Source organism: Cydia strobilella, chromosome 19 (assembly GCF_947568885.1).
Source record: "Cydia strobilella chromosome 19, ilCydStro3.1, whole genome shotgun sequence".
Lineage (NCBI taxonomy): Eukaryota > Metazoa > Arthropoda > Insecta > Lepidoptera > Tortricidae > Cydia > Cydia strobilella.
The window spans coordinates 7,228,828-7,256,361 of NC_086059.1; the positions used below are offsets into that span (position 1 = coordinate 7,228,828).

The window sequence follows — 27,534 nt, forward strand, 5'->3', positions numbered from 1 at the left end:
GCAAGTGTGTGCGTAAATTGTCTATGTGAGATCAAAACTAGTGATGTCAAGTTACAACATATTAATAATCTATCGGTGTTTGACTGCTTTATCGACTACTCTTTCAATGTTTCTTATTAAAATAAAATGAATGAATTGAATCCTAAACGAAGCGAAGAATTCTATAGAATCCTGAGCGTAGTGAGGGATTCAAGTGTGTTACGCCCAAGATGGAAATAATTTTGCTACCATGTGACACATACTGCTTTTCACATCAACTATGAGGTAATTATGACGTTTAAAAATATTATTTAAGCTAAAATAATAATGTGCATTTTTTTTTAAATAGTGTCCTAGAACAGAAAAGTGTTATTTGATGAAAACGCCTTTTTCACATCACCAATTCGAAAAAGGGGTTTTTCTTCCCTGCTAGGAGGGATCAAAGTGGCACTTTTCTTCCCTGCTTCCTAGCAGGGATCAAAGTAACACTTTTCTGTTCTATGACACTATTTTTCCATTTTTTGTACATTATTTTTTTTGCTTAAATAATATTTTTAAAAATCATAATTACCTCATAGGTGACGTGAAAAGCAGTATGTGTCACATGGTAGCAAAATTATTTCCATCTTGGACGTAACACACTTGAATCCCTCACTATGCTCAGGATTCTACTTTAGAATCCCTCATTACTCTTGGGATTCTATTATAGAATCCTTCGCTTCGTTCAGGATTCAATTTACGCCCTCGCCGTAAATGTCATTTTGCTCCCTTGTGACACAATCTACTATTTCGAATTGGTGATGTGAAAAGATATATATTATGTAACTCTGTATAAGATAAGTAAAGTCTAATGAAAAAAAAAAGCAAGCAAGCGTTGATAATAGGCGTAACATACTACCGCACCGCACCGTTACAGCTTTAAAGCAGGTTTCTCGTCGTATGCGTGTGTGTGGTGCAACGTCGTTAACACAAACACATGCTAACAGTAGGCGCAAAGAGTTGACTTACCACAGAAAATATTAATTTCGCCACAGAATAAATAATAGTGCTACCGTACAGAAAGGAAACCTCCTACAAAACCGAAGTTTGACAGCGGTTCAGGGTCGAATCACGATGTTCCTTTCTAATTTTAACAGCATGTTGACAAGGTTTGCTCTAAAATTAATCGGTTTGCATATGTCCTATGGCGACTAACAAGAGTAGCGGATAAAAAAACCGCCTTAAGAGCATACCATGGTTTTGTAGCGTCCAATTTGCGATACGGGATATTAATATGGGGAAATTCTGTACAAATTCATCGTACTTTTCTAGCGCAAAAGCAATGTGTAAGAGCAATAGCCAACATTCACATACCAACATCCTGCAAGGAATATTTTGTTAGCTTAAATTTACTAACAGTACACTCACTGTACATTTATGAAGTGTGTATATTTGTTAAGCTGCACAATGAAATGTTCTTAAAGAAAAGAGATGTAGTAAATATAAACACACGATATCCGGATAGACTCGTGCTTCCAAAAATGCACACTGCAATGAGGGGTAGAAATTGTTACGCCATGTGTATTAAGATATTCAATCATTTACCAAAGCAATTAAGAGAACTACCCCTCAAAAAATTAAGGCAAAAACTATTTACTTGGCTGGTACAAAAATGCTTTTATAGTACCACTGAATATTTTAATAATGTGAGCATGTAACATAGGTTAGTTTAGCGAGTAAGCTAAAAATGTAAAATTTGCATGACTTATTTAAGTCTAGATATATGGACCTGTATATACTATATCTCTACCTAAGATCTGTAAGTACTATATCTATTGCAAATAAAGATTTATAAGATTATAAGATTATAATATATGGCACTATCCCTTTCGGCTATTTAGGGTTGTCAAAATTCAGATCATTATCTTATCTGTGACCACTGTGTGCACGACCGTGCACGCAAAGGGACATCAAGTTGTGCCAACACTAATAATTGCTCGAAGCAATGCTGAGCCGAACAGAGCCGAGTTTTCCCGAAGCTAGGAGTTTCGCACCCCTGATTTCGCACCTTTTTCTACTGACAAGTTGGATTGGGTGTGTATACGCTGTGTGCAAATATACGCTGTCTTGTGTTTCCTTGTGTTGGCGGCAAAGTCGTGGAAAAGTGGCTAAAATGTAAGTAAGTACCTACTGTGTTGGAAAGTGAAGTTTATATTTACCGCTAAACATGTGCACCTTCAAAAAAGGTGTTATAACAATCGTTATTATTTTAACTCGGTTACAAAGGCTAATATCTTAATGATGTGAAAAAATAGTTAAATATATATTGTACCTATTATACCGACAAGTTATCGATACAGTCATATGAACATTTTGTCAAGCCCTAGCGTATAGTAACAGTTTAAGTTTTTACACAAAATATTCCAAATTATTGACTAATATGATAAAATATTAGCACACAACTGAAGAAAAACTTATAATTAATTGTATAAACCGGCTTTTTACACTTTTTATGCTGTTAATTTGACAAAATATCGTTATGAAAACTTCGCTCGGAATTTCATAATTACCTGTGAAATGAATGTTTGCCTGGGTTATTTCGCCCTGTGATACAACAATCCGGCACACTACACGACACCATCTTCACTACATTACTTTATTGAACGTTTTCTTCCCGATTTCTTTTTATTTTCAAGTTTAAAAAATACGGCAATGCGCTCCGGGTCGTCGAGAGCCTCCCCTGTCACTCAAAAATGGTCACGTTTTCTCATTTGTAGTCTGACTCTTTCGCACTCATGGGATGTTCATATACGTGATGGCTCCCTTTCCCACACTTCAGCTGTCTTTATGCGTAAGCATAAACATTCTAGGTCTGTGATTAATAAGAACAAGCGGTGATGAATTTGATAGCATTCATGACATGTTACATCGCATGCTACTATATACACAATTACACACAGTTAATAAAACGTCGTCTGTGTACTACACTGTTCGTAATCTAACTTTATATTACATATTATACACGCATCTATCATTCTTGCATAATGCCATTGTGAATCTAACGAGACGTCTATAGATCAAAAGTAATTGCTACTATATTTAAATGAATTGGTTGGTTATTTAATATTTTGTAGGTTTCATAAGTTCATCAGTTCGCATTATACAACAAATTACCAGGTAGTCAGAATTAGAACGAGATTGTGAAGAAGATTCGCACGCTATTATTCTTACAATGTATTACAAAAAAAATCTTTTTTAACGATGATTGATCGAATAAACGCAAGTTACAATAAATGTATGATGTATTTAGCGTATTTCTTGTCTGTGTATGATAAGAATCCTGACCATTGACCGAATTTTTAGCCATTTTTGGCATTTTTTTGAGATAATTTTTTTGCTCCATACAGCACAACAAACCTATGATTTTTGTCCACCACGCATAATCATATGAAAAGTGAAAGAACCGGTAGAAAATCAAGGCAAGAAATCCTGATGTTACATAGCCAGGGATGACAAAGGTTTTACAATAGAGCATGGAAATGGGAAATACTTGCGGCGGGACGGCGGCGGTAGGCCTCCATAGAATTCAATGTCAAACAGCTTGCAATTTTCAAACAGTTGTTCCGTTTTATTTGAGCTCATGGAGAAAAAGGAAGGAGATCTTGAGATTCTACACTCAATAATCTCAATACATAATATACTAGGCTGGTAAAATATACATTAGCTCTACAATTAGAATGACGAAGATGCCTATATAAAACATCTTTTACTAAATAGTGCCCTTACTTTACATACTTTCTACGTAATGAAAATGTACATTTAACCATAGTCATCTGTTGCAGTTTTATTATTACAGATTATAAATCGCGAGTCGAGAGTGTAATGTGCGTACAGTAATGGTATTAAAACCCGTTCGACTGCAGTGCGGCCAACATTCATGGCAGATTGAGGCGAATTCACTGCAGCCCGGCTTGGGCCATTTTATGGTCAACGGGCCCCCGTTCGGGGTAACTGTCGTCTCATTGGACGTGTAACTGCAATCTTGATGGATAACTAACTCAAATGTATCTACTAGAATGTTTGACATTGTACGTACTTATGTGCAAAATTAGAGGGTTCTTACTAAATATATCAGGGTCCATCCCTAATTTTATCATGTCATATTTATGTCGGACTTAATGTGCCATAATTTAAACTGTCTCCCTCTTAAAGTTATTTATTTATATCTAATACTTTTAAACGAGCAATTATGGTATACAATATTTATATATTTCGGGGATCTCGGAAACGGCTCTAACGATGTCAGTAAATAAAAAATAAAACTCAAAAATGCTTAATTTCTGGATCATGTGCGTGATTTTTGAGATTATAAAAACTGCATTCAATGACTTTCAAAAAACCGACACAGCCACTTGGAATAGTTCAGTAAATAATAAATAATACTTAAAAATGCTTAATTTCTGGATCATGTGCGTGATTTTTGAGATAATAAAAACTGCATTTAATGATTTTCAAAAAACCGATACAACCATTTGGATTCATTACGCCACTGTTGGCCGAAACGTTAATGCAATTAACCATTAACCAGTACAAATTGAACCGTAAACTGTAACCGTCCATTATACGGTTTACGGTTCAATTTGTACTGGTTAATGGTTAATTGCAATTAACGTTCGACCAACACTGCATTACGCAATGCCATAAAGCGTAATGTATAAGTAGTGTTTTTAGTTACTAAAGATTGATTGTAATATAACCAATTACTAAACCAGCTAAAACAAACAAAGTTGACAGCCCGTCCTTTTCCATGTCAGCTGGCCAATTACCAACTTTGTCGCATAAAGAGCATTAACGTTTTACTCCAGCACGGCTCGCTGGACAAGTGGACAACCCACCTCGAACTATATGTCGGCGTGCAGTGAAAGCCTGTTTTATCGGCCCTGGTTTACTTGCGATACCTAATTCTTTTGGCGAGAATTCTGAGGTACAGTGCTATGGAATACGGTTGGCAGTTCTATGAAGTAACTTTAAGTTAGGGTTTATTCTAAGGATGGTATGGTGGTGCTTATGGTAGTAGTTACCTATGCCTAATTTCAAACAAGAATGTTTATACCAAAACAGACCATGAGAAGATTAACCGAGTTTAAAATTAAAAAGGAAGAGTTTTCCAATTTGGTTGAATAGCTGGTAGGTAACAATAGTTATAAAAAAAACCGGCCAAGTGCGAGTCGGACTCGCCCACCGAGGGTTCCGTACTTTTTAGTATTTGTTGTTATAGCGGCAACAGAAATACATCATCTGTGAAAATTTAAACTGTCTAGCTATCACGATTCATGAGATACATCCTGGTGACAGACAGACAGACAGACGGACAGACGGACAGCGGAGTCTTAGTAATAGGGTCCCGTTTTTACCCTTTGGGTACGGAACCCTAAAAATGAATGTAATTGGTGCGTCTAAACAGACTAAAACAGAAAGGTTAACTCGCAAACCATATTGAGTTCATCGGGCCGTCTGAGGAACAATGGACACCGTAGTCTATAGATTGCAACTCTGCGTTTCCGAAGGTTGACAGGACTTTTTTCTAATCTAACTGCACCGTTTATTTACCACGTCGGTGGCAAACAAGCGTATAGTCCGCCTAATGGTAAGCAGTCCCCGTAGCCTATGTACGCCTGCAACTACAGGGGTGTTACATGCGCGTTGCCGACCCTTTAAAAACCGGTACACGCCTTTTTTGAAGACCTTCATACTCTTCAGAGATTATGATCTACAAAATTGAGGTGAGACTATCAAGGGAAGTAGGGTAAATACTATTTACCCTTGCATCAGGGTAGTGATATAGCGGTGCGTGGTCCGTTACCGCGTGAGATTGAATTCTGCGCTTATCAAATTGAGATGATTTGGTAACGGGACGACCATGGACCTGCCTCAATAATATTTCAGTAGTAGTCGAAAGTCGCGTCACGTGACTTGATGTATGTCTAAAAGTTGTAGTTTTAGAACTATTGTATATGTAATAAGATGTAATAATATTCCAAATTGAATTGATAGGTACCTTGTATTGTAAAATCTTCCTTACCCAAACCCTAAGTAGAATATTCTACTGCAGGCCAAGAGACAGAACAAGACTCGGGATTTTCGTAGCCTTTAATATGTAACTAGAAAATTAGTACCCACGATTTGTAAAATAATACAAGTACTTTTTATTGTAAGATTTTGATCTATACGAGTATTTTACTGGTTCAGTATTGTCTTCAAAAAACAATATATATCGTATTGTTAAAAAGTACCTTTACAGACCGCAGTCCATATTTACAGTCTCTACCATAATATCACATGATTGCGTTATTTTAATGACCCAGTACATACCATCCTCGTCAATTAACAGACCATTCGTAAACGTTATTGCAACGTAATAAGGACTGCCAATGGCTCTTTGTATTGCTGTTTGTACATGCGTTCGTTCATCGAACTCCGAAACGAGCAAACAGATTGGACACCTGTCACTAACAAGCTTAGTAAAACAAAGGAGTCCGTTGACCCGTTAGTCAATTTACCTAGCAATGATCGATGGCAGTAGGTAAATCTCCCTTTGGAGTTTCTGAAATATGAACTTTATTTTTAGTACAAATATGTTCGTTATTCACTGACATGATTTTGAAAGATAGGAGCTTGAAACATGAACTGGTTTATTGGTTATTGATGTGACTCGTTGTAGGAGGAGCTTCTGCATTTTTACTGCTCACATATATGGAGAAATGTTTTACGTCACGTGTAATGGTATGTTTCGATTATGCTCTCTTTTTTTAAATGTTGAGCGATGCCAGATGAAGAAGCCCCGGCACGTCCGTCACGTCACGTCTATAATAATCTTTGAAGAGATACATATCTTTAGCGATTGCTAAGATTCGCAGAAAGCTATCGAAGTGCAGGTTTTTTATTTAATAAAAAGTAAATGCATACCTTCTCACCCACAATCTCACCTAATGTTAAAAATTGAGATGGAGCATGCTGACCTAAAAAGTGTCTATTCATCCTCGATTTGAAAAGATCCAAGTTGTATTCAGAATTCTACAAAACCGAACGGCTGGGAAGCCGTTCGCATTAAAAAGCATAACTGTTGCGTTTTGTAACTTTTGTATGAATTAGTGATATAGTAGTTAGCAACGTAAGGGTGGAAAGCAAGTCCGCGTCTAGACGCGGCCCCAAGCTGATGGAAAGAAAACGGGCTTATGTAGAGCTAATAATGTTTTCTTCCCATCACACACTCTCTGAAATTGAAAACTCGCTCAATCTTTGCCATCAACTGACATCAGCCCAAAAACATTAAAACTACTTTGGCTGATTCACTGCGACATTTACACCTCGAAATGTGACAGTTTTCTAACGCTTTCGCTACCTGACGGACAGAATCATGCAAGAAAATTGAAAAGTGAATATGGTCTCCATAACGTTGCATTACTGATGTTGTGTTGTGTATTTACACTGTATAGCTAGAATGGCTTTAGGTTGTTAATATTATTTGAACACGGGGTTGAACCTTATAGAGTAGGAGTGTATCTGTGTGGTATTTAGTAATTTACCTACAACCCCATTTGTCGAGATAACTTAACTATCGTTTTAAATTGTAATACTCTTTATTTACATACAAGATATATACAGTGGTACTACGTAAACGAAATTAATAACTAGCTTAAATCTAAAATAGGCCCTTGAGGCATTGTACCATGGATGCTGGCGGCATTTCCTCGCTGTATCGCAATGCCGATACGTTGTGCGAGGAAGCCGCCAGCTCTTCGGTCACCCATATCGTTTAGATTATATTATTTGCGTCAAGATTAATATTTTCATTGATTACTGCTAAGCTCTTCGCGTGGATTCCACGGGATATCTTAAAAAAGGATTAAAAAAATAAGTATCCTTTAACAAATTGTATGATGAAATTGTATAATATGTCCAGACGTATTTTCTTAAGCTAATCCAACGTGACTACTTAATTGATGGAATAGATAGTACCTACTGATAGTATATTTCGTTATAACATATAACGCAATGGTTAGGTTAAACTTGAATGAAAGTACCAGTAAATTCACAGAATGAGATACAACTCTTTATATTATTTGTAGGGACGCAACATGTTTACAAACCGGCACTTAATAAAACACTTAAGTGTTCTTAAATTGTACGCATATTAGGACTATGTGCAAATTTCAATACGCAAAGCAGGCCAAGCATAACTAACCCAGAAAACCTTACACGTTTTTGAGTATGAAGGCAATTTAATTTACTAAAATAACGTATGAAGTAATTAATGAGCAATTCGTCCGGTATAGAGTTTAGCAATGCGTTGCGTTGATTACAGTTTTAATACTGTATTTATGCATGTTAATCGTATAGAGGTGTATACTAATGATAGTAAAATGCAATAATCTACGTTTATTTATTTATTCCGTTTAAATAGGTAGATAAACAATAACATGTAGGAAAATATAAACCTTTTGCTCGGGGCAATAGGAACAATATGAGAATTCCCTACCTTGTCTAACCTATTGTTTACATTCCCAATTTCCCATTTACCGAATAAGGATTAATATCGTTGTTTTTATTATATGCTCTAGATATTGATTTTAATTTTATTATACTTTATTTTTCGGGATCGCTGTCTTGGCATTTGAGTAGGAAGTTGTCCTTTGCGTGCTTATTCAGCCTCTAAGTTATAAGTATTACTGATTCCCTCTTGAATATTTCTTTATTTATTCCGTCAACAGAAAAATACAATAAAAATTTGAATTCGTTCTACTTACAATGTTATTGTTTATACAATCTCAAAAATTGTTCATCGAATGTACTTCGCACAAATTAAAATGTTCTATTAGATACCTAATTACCTATACTTATAGATACTACTAGCTGATGTTTACAGGTCGCCAAATTGTTTTGGACATTGTTTTGCTTTTCCTTTGTTTTTTACCCAGCTAGGCCCATACGCACTTTACTGGACTCACGTGAGAGTATGTGATTAACAAAACATTTTCCAGCACTTTCCGTTCGTTACTTTACATGTCCGTTTCCTATAAGAAGGGATTATGCATATAAGATTTCCATAAGACTATATGCCTTTTTCTTCTAAGACGGTAAAATAGCCACAAACTTCAACGGGTAATAACGTAGACACAATAGGTTAACTTCGAACTTAAACGGGTTTCTAGATTTGAAGCGTCTGAATAGGTTATTGTGTGAAGTGCGTAAATTTTTAGTGGCGCCATTCAGCGAAATGTTGCAGTAACGACTTCTTTATTATACTACTTTAGTGTTTAAGGAAGAAAGTGTGGATTTCTAGCTATTTTCACATAGCGTTACTAGGGAGTTATAATCCGCTTCCGCTTCCGCATCCGCTTGACGATGTTTTTTTTTTCATGTAATAAAAATATTCAGGTTTCTATAACATTTGACACATTCAAGATCCTGGTTATGTAGTTGAGTATAAAATTGTAAATCAGTTGTCTATTAGACTACGTTACGTTACTTTATACGTTATTGACAATCCTGTTTGAACTGCAATTCATGAAAATCAGTCAATCCTTACCTTGGCTTTCAATTTTGTTTTCTTTTAACCAACAAAAGCGAAACAATAAGAAGCGATTTTCATGTTATACATAGAAAGACGTTCAATCGGTGACTTCAGTCAAAATTTCTGCCAAGTAACTGCGATTGATAATTATTTGATGTATTTCATATGAATTTATACTTAACATTTATACGCACCTAAAACCTTTCATTTCTTAAGCCAGGAATACATTAGGCGATACATGTCCCCACATACGAGTGTGTGGTGTGTGTCATAAATCGTACGATGTCACCAGATATGTCAGACGAAGTTTCGCGAACTCGTAGGTACGACTTTGCCTGACATATCACCGACACGTGTCGCGGCACATTTGTCTCCTAGTGTGTCCTTGACTTTATACATTTAATGTATTTTGTAATTTGTCAAATACCTACTGAGATTTACGAGCAACTAATTCATAATTGCTTGTCGTCGGCACTAGATTGCTGTTTTTTAGATACTTAATGAAACCTTGACATATTTTAATAAGCTTGTTGACATAAAACTTATAAGAAAACTAATTTATTGACCTTTATAATAGGTACTGGTTGCTTTAAATTCATTAATTATAATTTCAGATATTCCCGGATATATATTTTGTCAAAAAATGCTATATTAAAATTACTATTAACAAACTGACTGACTTGATCTCATGACCTCGTTATCACTTCGAATTTTGTCATCGTTTGTTGTTTGTGGTTTTTTAGAAGAAATTTAAGTACTTTCAGAGTATAAAATTATTCCTGATTTGTCTCCTCTGCCTTACTAACTATGTAATTTATATTAACTAATATAAATTATAACAACAACATAAAACATTTAAACAGATTCTTACAAATTCGGACATATTACATAAGCAACAAGTCAGTTTGATCAGTCACTAAATTTTGTGTACAGACGGTGCGAATGCATGAGAGGCGCCTTACGAAGCAGGTTGGTTACATGATTAAAACATCTAGATTTAGAATACATAATATACAGTGTGTAAGTTCAATACGGGCGAATGTTTAAACGGATGTAAGCAAACACACAAGTTAAGAGATACAAGCTTTTTAAAGTAACTGTCAACGCTTGTTGACAGTTGCTATAAAAAGTTCGTGTCTCGTAATGTCATGTCATGTTATGTCTCGTAATGTTTGCAGTACAATCAAGGGCATAAATATATATACATTCCCAAAGGTTAAAAAATATGTGTATGCTCTTACACCTAAGACAATAAAGTCGTGTTCACATATTTATGAGCCATTTGTCTGGATCGATATTTTTACCTTCGACTGTACATTGCCGCTCGGTAAATTTTCAAAAATTAATTATGGGGTCATAATTAAGTGTAACTAAAAAAACTTTTGAATTAATGATCACCCGCGTAAATAATTTCAATTACTTAGGTAAGTACAGTTTTTAGGGTTTCATACCCAAAGGGTAAAAACGGGACCCTATTACTAAGACTCCACTGTCCGCCTGTCCGTCCTCATGAACCGTGATAGCTGGACAGTTAAATTTTTCACAGATGATGTATTTCTGTTGCCGCTATAACAACAAATACCTACTAGAAAGTACCATGAACCCTCGGTGGGTGAGTCCGTCTCGCACTTGTCCGGTTTTGTTTATGGCATTTGCAGAAAAACGCTCGATTCATAGGAGCTTCTAACTTATAATTGACTGTTTTATTTCCATCTATGTAACAGTACACCCAGCAATTACTCTTAAACACCATAATAAGTATGCTCAGCCTCATTGCGTAAGAGACAGGTGTTTTTGCGCATTTTTTTAGCTTTGTTCCAGAAGGGTGCCACCCTCTGCAAGTAGAAAGTCGTTATTATATGTATATGGTTGCAATGGTTTTATTTATACATAACAGATGGCCAATAACAGTTACGATTTTAATGGTATACGTATTGCAAATATTTTAAATCTGTATTCAAACTACGTAACGTACGTATAGTCTGTTAGAAACATTTACATTAAGTATTATGCATTTTTTAAGGACTTAGATTAGCCAACGTGACCTTAACCGATTGCGTTAAAGCTTAATAATCACTCATTAGTGTACGTGACTGCACATTTCGATCGCGAAAATGGCATTTCGATTGGCTAATATTAACACATTTACCTATACTTTAAATAGTTGTTCTAATATGATTTGTGACTAATTCACACTGGGCCTACCGCGAACCACGTTCGACGTGTTGCCTCCCTGTCACACTTACGTCAGATAAAGTATATTGCTGATTTGTATTTTTTTTATGATATAGGAGGCAAACGAGCAGACAAATCGCCTGAAGGTAAACGATTACCGTCGCCTATGGACACCCGTAACACCAGAGGGGTTGTAAGTGCGTTGTCCTTTGTTGAATTCCGGCACTGACGTTGTTTATTGAAGTAAAACTTCTTTAGGCCCGACTAGAGGGTAACTCAGATTTTTTAAAACTGAAATAAAAACAAATAGTAGTGTTTCTACTTGAAATAAAAACAAATTAAAATATTTTCTGAAATTAATTTAATTTATGCTAATACTTCTAACAGTATCAGATTTTTTTTCGTTTTGTTGACGGAAGTATAACGCTTAGTAGTGACACACTCACAATAGGACACACGTCAAAGTGCATAGCGATAAACGTCATCGTCAAAAAAGTTTTACTTCAATCGCGCGTAAAGATTACATGTACACACTTTTTAGGGTTCCGTACCCAAAGGGTAAAAACGGGACCCTATTACTAAGACTCCGCAGTCCGTCTGTCCGTCTGTCCGTCTGTCACCAGGCTGTATCTCATGAACCGTGATAGCTAGACAGTTGAAATTTTCACAGATGATGTATTTCTGTTGCCGCTATAACAACAAATACTAAAAAGTACGGAACCCTCGGTGCGCGAGTCCGACTCGCACTTGGCCGGTTTTGTTTTAATAATATCCTGTTTGAATTTGAACAATAAACAGAGGTAATATGCATTAGGTATTTGAGGTATATGCGAGGTGAAGTTTCATTTAGCCGTTTGGTAATATTGGGACATAATTATATTCATACCGTGTTGCTTGAAAGATCTCATTTAGCTATCTATAAAAACTCTAGTTTTATCCGTTTGAGTGTATCTTAGCGATTTAGTTACCTAATGAGGAAACTGCGCATAATAGATAACTGTGTTAGTTTTTGTATTGCTATTTTCTTGCATACTTTTTCTCGGATCTATTAAAAAAAAACAACTTTACGTCTTTGTAAAACATTTTAAATTCCAATGCAGATTCAGACATGACACGCCTTTGATTCTTAAAATATGTAATGGAGTAAAGTTGTCATTTACAGGCTAAATGGCAAGATTAATGACTTTATCTTCTAAATTGACTTGCATGAAGAGATAAGCTTGGGTCACTTCTATTGGGCCTGATGTAATTTCTGACATAATTAGACGGTGATACAGATCACGAACGACACGTTATTTATATGTAGATTGCTCTAAATTTCTAATTTTCATTCGAATTATTGTTATTTGCGTTCCATTGTTTAGGCTCGGTGTAATGCATTCGTGAGTAATTCGAAAATAGGTAGGTTAATATATTTTAGTAGTAGCGGACACAAGTTTAATCTGTTTAATGTATGATGACTTGTAATCTAAAGTAGCCAAATGTGTCAGAATATTAAATCAAAATAATTAAAATAAAATTAGAATCCAATTGCTTGTGTACATCTAAGCTAAGAAGACCTCAAAAGTAGCCCACTGACTATCATTCTGCCGGACGATATCGGCCTTTCAGTTGTTCGGAGCTGTCTATTTTTGTTCTAACTGACAGGTTCTGGTGTTGCAGGCGTTCATAGGCTACGGTAACTGCTTACCATCAGGCGGGCCGTATGCTTGATTGCCACCGACGTGGTATAAAAAAAAAAAAAAAAAAAAGGCCTATATCGTCCGGCGGACTCATAGTCAGTGGGCTCCTTAAGATAAGAAGCTACTAGTTAAATACTATCGCATAGCTAAAACGCTTTAAAAATATTAAGAATAAATTTATTTATTTATTCGTATGGCGTAACATTGGATAAAAATAAGTAGAATGTAGGTAATATAAGTCACCGTCAAGCGTTCTACACTTTAGTCAGCTGTGGTACCATCACGAAACGATCGTTCAATAGAACTTCGAGTACAGTATAGTATAACAATGCGTTTCCTGCAATGTTACGGCTACCGTGGCGGTGTAGTGCGTCTGGTATGTTCGCTGAGAACAGAGTAGATGACTTTTACGCTATAATGAAGGCACTGGTTGTTTGTCGGGAGAGTGAGCGAATCGACGAACAGCATTGTTAAAGTAGTATGCGCAACCTGCTACTGTTTGAGCAAGGTGTCCGCTGCACCTATTTAATTAGTATTTATACAGGCTTTAATTTTAATAGTAATTTAATATTTTGCATGCAATATTTTAATGAAATGGGTTGATACTTGAATAAAGAATATTTATTATAAGCCGATCACGTCAGGTGTCAGATTGGTAAAGAGGTCCTCCGGGTTGCCTTGGGAACGTCTCTTTGGGCATCGTCCAACAATGTGCTGGTTGATCTTAAAGCCCACAGCTAGGTTCCAACCTTTGTAGGTGCGTCGGTGTAGCTTTATCAGTAAGAATATCACCTAGGTATGTTCTTCTTTTAACGCCAAATTTCGAAGCGGAAATCACAAAACCTGCGAATTAATCTAATCACTACAGTGATTTCCTTGTTAATTATTTACATCAATGTAAGCTGATTCTGATAAGGTTTACTTTCTCTTTCTGTTATGCGTTTATTTGCATAGTAAACGTTTATCTGTGATTTATACGGGGCAGCCCACTTGAGTAAATGAGCCATTAGTAAGACGTTTTAAACAATTATATAAAATTATAGGATACTAGCTTAGCTCGCGGCTTTATCTGCCTCTATTTTGATGCCGTTCAGTATGTACCAGTCACATAAGCTAAGATAGGACTTATGACCATTTTGGCGAGACATGTTTTTCTACCTTAAGACGTAGGTACTAACCAGTGTTGGCCGAACGTTAATTGCAATTGACCATTAACCATTACAAATTGAACCTTAAACGCTAACGGACGGTTACAGTTTACGGTTCAATTTGTAATGGTTGCAGTATTTAAGCAACCAGAGAGAGAGAGAGACATCAGCTAAGCAAAAATTAATTCATTATTTCAAGAGAAGGGCTATACTTACCCACTTGTACAAGCCGGACTAAGTATATGTTACATTTTATCGAAATCGGTAGTTTAGACGCAACAGGCAGATATGTAGATAGTCATTGACACATACGACTACTAAGTAGGTACTACGTATATAAAAAAAAACTTCTTGTGGTGCAGTGATGAGCTATATATGATAGCATCCGACGTTGTGTGGTCTTTAATTTTAATATAAGTATATGATATCTATCAAATATCTTGGATCCCTGACCTTATTTGCCAGGCGAGCGCCATAGTCATTCACACAGCAAATAAAATAAACAACAGCCGTGACTTATTTGATAATAAATAAATTATCTAATTATTACCGCACAATTTCTTTCACGCCCCATGATAGATTGATATCCACATTAAAATTTATTAGAGCAGTATAATTTCGAGGCTCAAAATCCATTAGGCGGCGCACGCACGGATATTAGGCGCGATTAATCAATCGATTGATTATTATGCAAATTTATAATCGCTATTGCGGGATATATTTGCATGATTACTTGTTGATGAAACAACGGAGGATATCAATTGCCTACTTTATGAATGTAAAGTCCGTTGTTATGTTTCAAAACGTAAGTATATCAATCTCTTATGAATGCTTATGCTGGTTACTAGGTACGCGTATTTGGCCGTTAATTTTTATTTTTTGGAAGTTCATGTATTTTTTAGATTTAGAATCACGAGCAGACGAGCACTACTGATTCTACTAAAAGAAAAAGGTGCCCCAACTTTTCACTGGGCAATTGGGAGCTAATGTAGGTAATAGAAAATCGAAAATAGTAACAATAAATTGGCACACTTTTTTAGAAGAATAGATATCGCTCTTGATTCTGAGTAAGAATAAACAAAAATGTCCGGGCATCCTTGTTTTTTAGATAATATTTTATATATTATTGAGCCTATAATAATTTGCGGTCTCTGTCGGATGCTACCTAGAAAGGACGATGTGATTTAAAATGAAGCTCTTACCACCATCATCTGACAGGCAATTCACAGTATTTAAAGTGATTGCGTTATTCTGCGTACATCATAGCATCATAAGCTGTGGTTGATACACATCAAATTGCGTAAAAATATTTTCCATAATATTACACGACCCCTTTGTTTGATTTTATCGATTTTTAATTATGTTGTGTTGCTTACCGTTTTAAATTTAACTGCTAAGTATAGAAATTTTTCTATTTTTTCAGATATTGGGGACGAGGTGTCAAAATGCTGAAAAACGTTGGGCCTAAGGCCCATCCGACTAGTACGAGGTGAGTGCAGTCAGAGCACAAAATCCGTGATATTTCCAGTTGAGGAATCGGTAGGATAGGAAACAAATTAAATTATTTTTCAACACACTTGCTCAAAACGACGTTTTTATTCCAACGATTTTTGGCTCATAATCCTAGATATTAAACACGCGTGCTCTTTCAGTGTATTATTCCACTCGTGATTTTTCATTATATTATCCGACTGAGTTAAGAAGGTAACTGATTGGTAATAATATGCATGGAAAGGGAGCCATCTTTAATTGGTCGGACTGGCGGGCACCGGCGCGCCCGACCGCCTGCGCGGTGCGGCCGGCAGTATGACAGATGCAACACACAATACTAACTGTTTTAAGTATTAAAATTTGATTTATATGAGTATCTTTTTTTTTCTCGCAAGTGTGTTGAAAAACGTCGTATGAAACGCGTGTGCATTGATCATTACACACATCGGCTTTCTTATTGCGCGCTCGCTTACAGCTCGCGCGCACAATATCGCCTCGTGTGTAATAACTAACTTAGCACACTTGTATCATAATGTACTATTATGATAATATTTTAATTTGTGTCATTTTAATTAGAATCACATTATTTCTATATGCTTGTCTATTAGGTATAAGCCATTAGCCCTTAAGAGATTGCATATATTTGAGGAAAATTCGACCCATGCCGCCATGGCCCGGGTCGGGGAGTGGTCTAAACGTCTGCCACTGACACTGGTTCAGTCCCAGCCCTAAAGGCTTTGGTCACTTTTTCTTTCGTATATGATATCTATTTCAGTTTATAATCGGTAGAATGCTCTGCATTTCTTATAAGGTCAGTTATATGAAAAAACAATAATAATAAAAATATAAAATACAAGCATAAAGATCAAGTCGCAAACTACACCACATCATACTTACACTAAGGTACCATTATCAAGGACGATAAAAGCTCGACTCTCTTAATGCTGCATGTTAGCTGGTGTCATCACCATTAATCGTCACCGTAGGGTCAAATATAACTAAAACATTGCTAAATTACAAGTAGCTAAAAGTCCTCACGCGGTAATCAGCCGGGTGTTAAGAATTAACGGCCTGTAAGCGAGCCGCATAAATTAACGCATTGCGAATCGATTACGAGATAGCCAATGTGGTTGTGGTTGCAAACTTACCATGAAAAGTACCTGTGTAGTTTGTATCTACTTTGCAATCGACTAACCGACTACAAAAAAGGAGTCGTTGTTTGTTTTTCTATGTATATAGGGTGCTTTGGGATAATTTCGACACTTTCGACAGCGGGATAATTTTGTAAATGGCTAATGGCTCTTCAACAAAGGCCCTTACTCGATGTCCATTCGAATATAAAACCACATCCCCCAGTATACAATAGATGAAAAATAAATATAATAAACTTTGTAGATTAGCTCAAGAATCACCTTTTAACTGAATGCCCATACTCTGCAAGAGTTTATGGACAATTGAATAGGTATGTCATGTGGAATAAAATGAAACATAGCATATGTTATTGTGATAAATTACCTAATAATATAAATACATAGTTTTTTAAATATGTTATATACATTTTAAATATTTGATTTTAATATTTGTTCCGTTTGTAGTAAAAGGTACTAACCTATTTTGTATTTTCTGTGCCATAGAAAAGTGTATACCTACCTATGTACGTACTCGGATACTTATAAATATGTTGCCACGCCCTTGTAGAGTCCATGACTGTACTTATTTAATTTTAAGAACATCTGTAATACCATGGTTTGCAGCAAATAAATGATTATGATTATGAATGTCTATAAACCAGAAGCACCCCATACTTTAACAACATTTACGCTACTGCAATGCTTACCAATGCTTACTGTTGTTAAATATTTGACATTTTATAAAATTATCCAGCTTTCGAAGTTATCCCAATGGCTTGTGTTCCGCGATTTCTTAAAAACGGCTTGACTGATTGGTTATTTTTTTCAAATAAAACTATGAAATTGGATTATATTGCGTACCTATATTGAATTTATCCCGCATTTCTAACCCTTCACATAAATTCAAAATACGCGATATAATCCGATTTCAAAGTTTTATTACATGAGTAACTATCGCGGTAACCGAATACAATATTGTTTTTTTGTTTGTTTGGGTAGGTAGAGTTACTTCAACGTTACGCTCTGACGAAATAACGTAAGGCTCTGACGACTGGATTATGGCAACTTTTGAGTTTCCTCACTATGCTATGATTTTATCGACCGGAAAAACGACTGGTAAATAAATATTAAATGAGATTGAATTAAAAGTTAGAATGTTTTAAGATGTTTGAATATTTCTTAACATTCTTCTTCTTCTTATGGTGGCGTCTCCTGCCGGAGGTTGGCTATCATTAGGGCTACTTTTACTTTTGACGCTGCAGCTCGAAATAGCGATCTGGTGCTCATCTTGAACATTCTTAACATTCGGACATCTTAAAAAACTAACTACGAGGTTCTGATATAGCTTTTGTGCAAATCAAAGGGCCTACCGGCGCTATCGCCAACATTGAAAAATCGAAAATTGTTATCTCTTCCTCTCACTGTTTTCCGATGATGGCGGTATGCGGTATATTCGTTTTTAGGTAGCTCTGTTAATAGTCATTGTTGCCATATAATAGGGTAATTGGTGAGATGAGCGTGATTGCGCGTAGTGGCCAGATAAGTTAATGGACGACTCGACTGTGCAAAACCCACAGCACAGTGCGCAGAAATAAAACAGTAACCTAAAAACGATCAAATACGCACGAAACCATAGTTGACTAAAGAGCTCTAAAGAACTCGCATCGCATGCGGTTTTTGATATATTGTCGACTAAGTAGGTGTAAATCCATCGATCAAACGCCACAATGTATCTCAATCATGTAGAGAACATTCATCTTGTCCAAGAAAGAAAATATTAGGTTTCCTATATTTTTATGCTTGAAATATTATTGAGCATTAATGAACTTTTCTTGAAAACTTGACTATAAATAGATCCTATAAATCCTGTGGTAATAACGGTCCTATAACTTATAAAATGTTCAGAGGCCCCATTGATTAGGTAAAAACGATAGTTACAATAAAAACAAAAAAAAAACGTTACTGTCGGACGGAGTTACGGGAATCTGTATAGCTAATTTCAAATGCATAGATTATTTTAACTCGAATACCCTGCCATGAAAATGCTACGAGTTGGCCCATGTAATTATAGGGATAACGAATTAAGGACGAGGCTTCCGACACTTCTTTTTCTATGACAGGTGATCGGTGATCACGTGATGCTTTCTATTGAAAACTGAAGTGTAGGAGCCCCGGCCCGGGCCCGGACCGTTGCAGCGTGAGTCATCCTTTAGTCTAACGATATACCTACTGTGCTAAATGAGTTGAATTTAGTGAGACATGGTTGATTGGTCTGCTTCAGAGAATAAATACTATAAAAATGTGTCATTATACGCTCTATTCTATAATAATATTACCTGGTATTGTGTCACTCTCATTCATATTTGAGTGAGTACCTGCTCGTACTGCTACGTTTATATTGAGTGCGAGTAGTGCGACTCAGAGATCCGTAAGGCGCAGTTTTTGTGGGCGCGTTCACTGGACCGACCAAGAAAATGGATGCCAAGATCGCATGTAGTGTAATGTAAACTAGTTAATCTATTTCTAGATCGGAGTTCTTTAAGAAGATTATAATTATTTCTCTTTAGATGTATGGTATACGTACAGAATACAGCTCGCGGTGAGTTTAAGTTATATTGTATTTTGGGAAGGTACATGTCTACATATACATACGTAAGACTCAGTGCGAAAGAGACCGGTCACTTTGTATAATAAAATCATACAATGTGTAATCTGTTTTCTTGCTGTTTCGTATGTCCTTACCTAAATCCTTTTTACAAGTTAGTAAGTTTAATGGTAAATTCATTAGGTACCAACGCGTTACAAAATGGTACACAGTGCTGCTTCTATAGATCGAAAGTGTTATTAGGTATAGTTTTATTTATATTTTTAACGTTTAACAAGTATAGGTACCATTTATCCCTTACTGCAAGTGTACTTTCATGATAATTAAACTTTATTAAAAAACCATCTCTAATTTCCAGATGGTGACGATGGACAGCGATAGCGCGCGCCTCGGCGGGTTCCGTCTAGGCGCGCGCGAGGAGCCGGAGCGGCGCCCGCGCACGCGCACGCCCTCCGTGTCCTCCCTCTCTCTCTACAAGCAGAAGATCGACGCGCTCTTCGACGACTCGCGCTCCGTCGCCAGCCTCCCGCAGTACGCGCCCGGCACCCACCTCACCGACACCAAGGTAACATTCAAAAGTAAAACTCACTTAACATAATTAACTTCATTAACCTCACTTATTAGTGTGTTAGAATGTATACTGATGTTTATGAATATGCCAGCTCATTTTTAACGTTTCTATTGCAGGCAACGAGAGACGGTAACGATGAAAGCTATTGCCAGAATAAAATCAACAAGATTAACAACACGGTTCAGGATCGAATAGAGAGGATGTTTGCGGATATGGCGGGCGAGTCCAGGCAGTCGATAGAGAGTATCGGCGTGCACGTGTTCAGTGTGCACTATCTGGGCTCTACTCCTCTTCAGAGCAAGGTCACCAGCCTCTCCGGCCTCCAAACACCACTCAAAGACCTATACTTTGCCTACAGAAGAAACTACCGCCATAAAAGTAACCTTACAGGAAGACTAGAAATCTCAAAAAGTGGCCTCAAGGTCAGATACATGGGAGAAAAAGGTGACTTAGAACAGTTGAACCCGTTCCCGACGATAGCAGTATGGTCTGCTGTCAAATTCGTCGTACAACCGTCAGAGAAGGAGAACCACGACTTAAGCTATGCTTTCTTACCTCTCATCACTGATCCAGACAATATTGACCGTCACGCGTTGTTCAAAACTTTGGAAATACCTGACAAAAAATACATCCTCTCCCACAACGAAAATTCGCATTCACCCCTTTTCGCTGTTGTGATGAGGAAGATCGGAGTCGCCAAGCAATTGGAGTGTCATGGGTTTGTATGTCAGACGTCCGAGGACGCTATCGTGATAGCGGCCACGCTATACAAATCTCTGATGTCACACATGAGCCGGCAGGGTCACAGCGGTGATATGAAGAAGCTAAGAAATCGAAACGGAGTTAGCTGTATGAGCGTAACGAGTAGTATAACACAAAATGATATGCCCATAAGACCGCCGCGGAAGAAACGAAGTACATCTTCTTTGAGTGGTGATAGTGATCGTCCCGATGGATTCTCAGCCAGTGAGTCTTTCCACGAAAGACCTAAACTGGAACGGACCAGAAGAATTTTAGCTGCAGAAGGGTACCATCTGCCGTCACCACCACCCTCAATTTCCCCCGCCGAACCTAAAAGAATAACTGTCGAAGAGGTCAAAGCTAAATTAGATTCCATAAAGCACGACACGAGCGGAAGCGATACGCAAGAATCAAAAAAATCGATGGCAAAAGATTCACTAAGTCCTACTATTAACGCTAAGATCTCGAATCCTCTACCTCTTCAAAGCAGCAGCGAGTCTTCAGTTCGGAGTAAAGTTTCTGAAAAGATTGAATTATTTAGACAATTGGAGAAACGAAAAAACCTCCCGAGACCACCGACTTTACCCCCTCCTATTCCAACGAAACCACTTGAATCGCCAGATCATTCAAAAGAAACTCTAAGGAGAAGTCACAGTGGCAGAAACTCTCTCAATGAATCAGGTGATATTCTGACAAAGGTAGCGATACCTCGCTCAGGCAGTTTCCTCAACGCTGGTGGACTGACCAGATATAAATCTATTGGACACAGGTATGTACGATACTTATTAATTGCAATGTAATTATAATTTAACGCTTCATAGACGACACTACCTTTTCCCTGATATCTCAAGTTAACACGCAGTTAAAAAAATTCACTTGCTGGTTAAAGCATCGAGGTGTTGGCAGCAGAACGCACTCAGTGAAGTGTTTCAGCATCTTGCATGTTAGTAATTGTGCTAATGCAACCGCGTCCGCTACATTCCTCTGGTCCAGTATAACACCTGAGCAATTTTTTATCAATCTCAACTATTACAACCGAGCCAGCTGCATACTCATTTTGTACACATGAGAGTTGTATATGGTATAACTTACTAGTCGGTTACAAGTATGGTAATTATTGTAATGTAACGTATTCTTGTTTGCATTTTCCAGAAACAACGGGAAAAAGGGAGGCGGTTCTCCACTAGGGTTCAACGAACTTTTCAATGAATTCAAGGTTCAAGAGAATTTACACTCGATGGATGAAATATTGAATGCCATAATAGACGCCGAAGGCATGTCCTTCAACGATCTGAAACCGATATATAAAGAATTTCTTTTAAAATTAGCCGTTACCCTTACGAAGGACGAAATATTTCAACACAGTAAAGCTATTATGAAGAAACAGAAAAAGAAAATTTTAAGAAGGAACAGTATATTCCAAACTAAGAGGCGAAAGATATTCAAAGGAGCTAGTGGTTTACGCATGGTATTCAGGATGCCTTTCGGGAAAGAGTTGCCAAAAATTGAAAAGACCAACCATAAAATCGGTTCGTTTGATTTACAAACCGTAGCTAACAAAGAACCTATATCGGAAAGCTCAGTGTCAACGTCAAGTTATGATTTGAGACAGTTTCGTCCGAAAGAACCACCAGTACCGCCACCGAAGCGACAAACTATGAGGCAACGGAAGCGTACCGACAAGGTCGTGCATGTTTCCAAACGAAATGGAAAGGTTTCGAGACCTGGAGAAAGGACATCTACTTCAGAAGATTCAGATTTTTTGACATTGAGTAACCGTCTCGGTTGTCAAAACCGCAACAGTTCAAGTGGATACGTATCATGCTCAGAATGCGAATCAGAAAGCTGCGTAGATCGCTGCTACTGCTCACTGAAAGAGGACAGCAAGGCAAAATGCTACTGTTACGAAGGCGAAGTCAAGAGAGATTCGTCCAAAACGAGGCTTTTTAGTAAAAGCAAAAACTGCAAAGATTGTTCCAAGTGAGTGCCGTACATTTATATTTTAATAACCTAGTCATTATTTGATGAATGAGTTTGCAAACTTAACATAAGTAGAATAATTTCTCCACTTTCGTCTGTGTTCGTTTAACATTTCATTTAACTCTAATAGAGACGCGTCTGCGCGAAATGATTGTCCGAGCTTAATTACATTTTCCGTCTTGAACGTATCACCGGATTCTGCGCCTTGTTTATTATTGATTATGATTCATTATTTTTGTAACTGGTGCTGGTGTAGAAATGAAATGTGTGGGCTGATTATCAGAGCGTAGCACGTCCGCGGCCTGCGACGCCTCATGATTAACTGAACCAAATTAGAATTATTTACAGTTGGCTATGAATCTTGAATGAAATCTTGGAATAAAAACCGGCCAAGTGCGAGTCGGACTCGCGCACGAAGGGTTCCATACAATTACGCAAAAAAACACGTTTGTTGTATAGGAGCCCCACTTAAATATTTATTTTATTCTGTTTTTAGTATTTGCTGTTATAGCGGCAACACAAATACATCATCTGTGAACAACTGTCTAGCTATCACGGTTGATGAGATACAGCCTGGTGACAGACGGACACAGACAGACAGACAGGCAGCGGATTCTTAGTAATAGGGTCCCGTTTTTAACCTTTGGGTACGGAACCCTAAAAATGTGTTGATTCCAAAATCTTGTGTGTTTTTCCGCTTGAATGATTGATGATAGAGGATAGAAATCTGTGTCTTAGATCTCAGGTATTTTGAGTAGAAGACGCGAAGTCGCTGCTTTGCGTTACGTAACTTGGAGCTATTTATTTCGGAACTTAAACCATTGTTATAATTGCTAAGTTAACCTGTCAATTGCTACAGTATGCATAGTATTATCTAAGAATTTTCTTAACATTGTTAGAAATAGAAAATTTTCCTATGATCATCATTAATTTGTCACTTGTGACCGCGGGCCAGGCGAAAATTTCGTCAGTCATCTCCTCTCGGTTGATACTTCGTCACATGACATGACAGTTTAGATGCTATTATGAATTACAAAAATAGTCAGCCGGTTGTATCGCGGTGGAGTCCGTGAGTTGGTCACATGAACATGTACCTATAACAAAAAATTTACTTTCAGTAATCGCCTCTCGATTGATATACTTTTATTTGTAGTTAAATTATTAATAAAAAAACCGTCAGCCGGTTGTATCGCGGGGGAAAGATCGTCGGCTGGTAGCATGAACGTGTATAAAAAACGAACCTTACCATTTTATGTCCGCAAAGTATGCGTGGAAACGCAAGCGTTTATTGTAACGCCTGATGGAACGCTACATGCAAAGTTCGACATGCATCGGTCTTTCCACCGCGATACAATCGGCTGACGATTTTTTTAAATTCACAATAGCATCTAAACTATCATCTGACAAAGTATCAAACGGGAGGCGATGACTAATTTTTTTTTACGTGTCTGCCATTCCTCAACTCACCAACGGAGCGGCAGCTGACGTCCACGAGGGTTCATCATACATAGTTAGTCGTTAACCACTATACGAGTTATCGCCCGGGAGGCGATTGGTCATGGAAATGTTCCTGGCTCGCGGTCTAAAAGTTTAAAGTAAGCTTTGCTTTGGGTGCCCCTTTTATTTAGAAATAATATTTACTACCTATGAAATTGATTCCAGGGACGTTTACAACGGCGACTTCAGCTACTGCTCGTGCGACTCCGAGTCGTGCGCCGACAGCAACAAGTGCTACTGCGCGATCGAGTACCAGCGCGAACGCTACCAGACCAAGTCCAGGTAAAACAACTTTTCTTGACATTAAATAACCTAAGGATGGTTAATAAGTCTCTCTAAACATAAGACGTTTCCTTCTTGTTTCGCCCACACTTGCTTTTTTCGGTATTCCTACTAAACACAGTTCCGGTAAAATTTGTAAATTTACATACATAAATTTACATTTACATATACGTACCAGACGGCCGATTAATCAGTGGTCTAGGTCCTCAGTGATTGTTATAATGAACGTGATCAGTTTGCATGTGTGTTTTACTCATTCCGTTCGCACCTCACTGTTGTTGCGTTTTTCATCTTCATTATTACAGTAACTTTATACATTTAGCGTTTGCGTCAAATCCGGTAGTCCTGATTTTTTGCAGACTTGTTTATGATGTTGGCCCAATGAATAATCATATCCATCATATCCATCATAAACAAGATTTGACACTAACGAACCCCATTACAAAAGGCGACAAAGTTACTGGATTACACGGAGAGCTTGTTGTTTCTAACTACTTTTTGTGTCTGAGCCTGTCGGAATCTGTAGTTGTCTGACGGTCATCCAATTTGCCGGTTATAATTCATATTGTTTTGATTACAAATTGTTTTTGTTTTCAGATCGAGCGCCACGTCCAAATCACGCCGTTCAGATCGCAGCCGGCGCGCGCGCAGTTCGGACAGCCTGGCGCTCGACTACGAGCTGCTGCTGCAGAACAAGACCCGCGACACACGGCCCGCCTCGCGCAACCTGCAGCGCCTCACAGGTACCACACCTCACACTAGATAATATGTCGAACGCTTTGAAATGGCACCGCTCTGAGCGCAGCTGGCGGGAGCGTAATCTAGACCGCCCGATACTCGAAGCCCAGCGGCTGAATCTACAGGCTTTTTACTATTCAATTCTCCTAAGTCAAAGTCAAAGTCAATATAATACCTTAATCTAAATATCAGGTAATATTTAAAACTTGACAATTTAAAAGTGCTTTTTGCTAGGCCTATTTGAATAAAGATTATATTGACTTTGACTTTGACTTAGGAGAATTGAATAGTAAAAGTCTTCTTCTCTATGGATTGGTCGATATCGGTAATTATTAATTTCCAACCCCAACTTCAAATGATATATTCCGCTTCCAGTGCGAAGCACAGGCGCCGGCTCCCAAGATGCCCTCAGTGTGAAGAAGTCCGCCGAGATGGCCGCCCTATTCGCCGACGTGCGCCTCTCGCAGCGCACGGACGTGCGCTCCCTGCTGGGCGGGTCCCGGCGCGCGCGGCCGCCGCCGCTGCCGCCCGCGCCCGCACCCGCGCTCGCCCGAGCGCCGCTCGCGCGCATGTTCGACCACCGCCCGCTCAGCAGGAACGCGAGCCTCGAGGACACGCTCGGATATTTGCCATGATTGAGGGGGCGGAGGGTCAGGATGGTTTGTCGGTTGGCGGTCATTATGGAATAGGTTGGGTATGTTGCGAAAGCTCTAGGCGTGGAACTGGGCTTCTTTTAAACGGGGCATCCGTTGAGTATAACATTGGTTAAGTACACCCGAGTGATAATAATGATCAAAATTAAACCCGGCCAATACCTATTTATATCTACTACTACGATTGACAGTTTTTGTAATGATCTTAGTGGATGCCCTGCTTTCAAAGACACGGTGCGCCTGATGATTTTTGGTATTGGACTTGAAAGCTTATTTTAAATCAATGCTGTTTTAATTTACTTACTTACATATTTTGTGCTCAGTCTGACAAGATAACACGTTTTATACAGTTGGTACAATTCTTGTTACAGCAACCGGCGCTTAGGAATATAGTTTCTCAAAATTGCCAGGCGCTTAAATAATAAATAATTTTTAAGAAAAAAAAAACCGACTTCAATGGGGGATGCCGTTGAAAGGTTACTTATTGTTGATGGTGCACTCCAGACAATGAAATGAAAAAGACAGCATCTTTTGCCTAACTAAAAGGAGGTAAAATCACCCACTTTTCTAGTAGGTAGCAATCCGTTTCTGTAAGGGTCACAGTTCTAACCTAACCTAACCCAATGTTCTGATAGCATTTCGTTTCTGTAAGGGTCACAGTTCTAACCTAACCTAACCCACTTTTCTGATAGCAGTTCGCTTCTGTGAGGATCGCAGTTCAAAAAAAAGTCCAGGTCCAAGTTTGGGTCTGGGTCCATAACGAAGAGAATAAATCGCCAAACGTGAACTATGTATAGTTGAAGAGTTCCATTCTGATCATCATCAGCAGTTCCACTTCATCAAATGTCACTTTTTTTATGTAAATGCTGGATTTGTTGATGAAAATACAAGAATCACTATATGTATGCCTTTCACATTTGAGGAGTTCCCTCGGTTCCTTATGGATCCCATCATCACAACTCGAGCTTGAGAAAAATATGTCTTGGAAACTTAACTTGTTTAACAAACATAAAAAAGAAGACAAATCGCCAAACGTGAACTATGCGTCATTAAAGAGTTCCATTCTGATATTTCTGATCATCATCAGCAGTTCCACTTCATCAAATGTCACTTTTTTATGTAAATACTGGATTTGTTGATGAAAATACAAAAATCACTATATGTATGCCTTTCACATTTGAGGAGTTCCCTCGGTTCCTTATGGATCCCATCAACACAACTCGAGCTTGAGAAAAATATGTCTTGGAAACTTAACTTGTTTAAAAAACATAAAAAAGAAGACAAATCGCCAAACGTGTACTATGCGTCA

The 27,534-nt window shown here is 37.8% G+C and overlaps 1 protein-coding gene across 1 annotated transcript; it reads left to right on the top strand.

Moving 5' to 3' along the window:
• Positions 1-15,967: 15,967 nt before the first annotated feature.
• LOC134749867 (uncharacterized) lies at positions 15,968-26,322 on the top strand. The gene is made up of 7 exons (XM_063684862.1): positions 15,968-16,026; positions 20,122-20,328; positions 20,451-21,844; positions 22,228-23,055; positions 24,718-24,834; positions 25,432-25,577; positions 25,948-26,322. Exons 2-7 carry the CDS (start codon positions 20,122-20,124, stop codon positions 26,205-26,207), a joined length of 2,952 nt encoding a protein of 983 aa, XP_063540932.1. The 5' UTR covers positions 15,968-16,026; the 3' UTR covers positions 26,208-26,322.
• Positions 26,323-27,534: the final 1,212 nt, after the last annotated feature.

Bases quoted from the DNA above. Each gene is read 5' to 3' on its own strand.
- LOC134749867 (XM_063684862.1), top strand. From the start codon at position 20,122: ATGGTGACGATGGACAGCGATAGCGCGCGCCTCGGCGGGTTCCGTCTA. The intron at 21,845-22,227 runs GTATGTACGATA...TGCATTTTCCAG, and splicing joins TATAAATCTATTGGACACAG to AAACAACGGGAAAAAGGGAG. The intron at 25,578-25,947 runs GTACCACACCTC...TTCCGCTTCCAG, and splicing joins CAACCTGCAGCGCCTCACAG to TGCGAAGCACAGGCGCCGGC.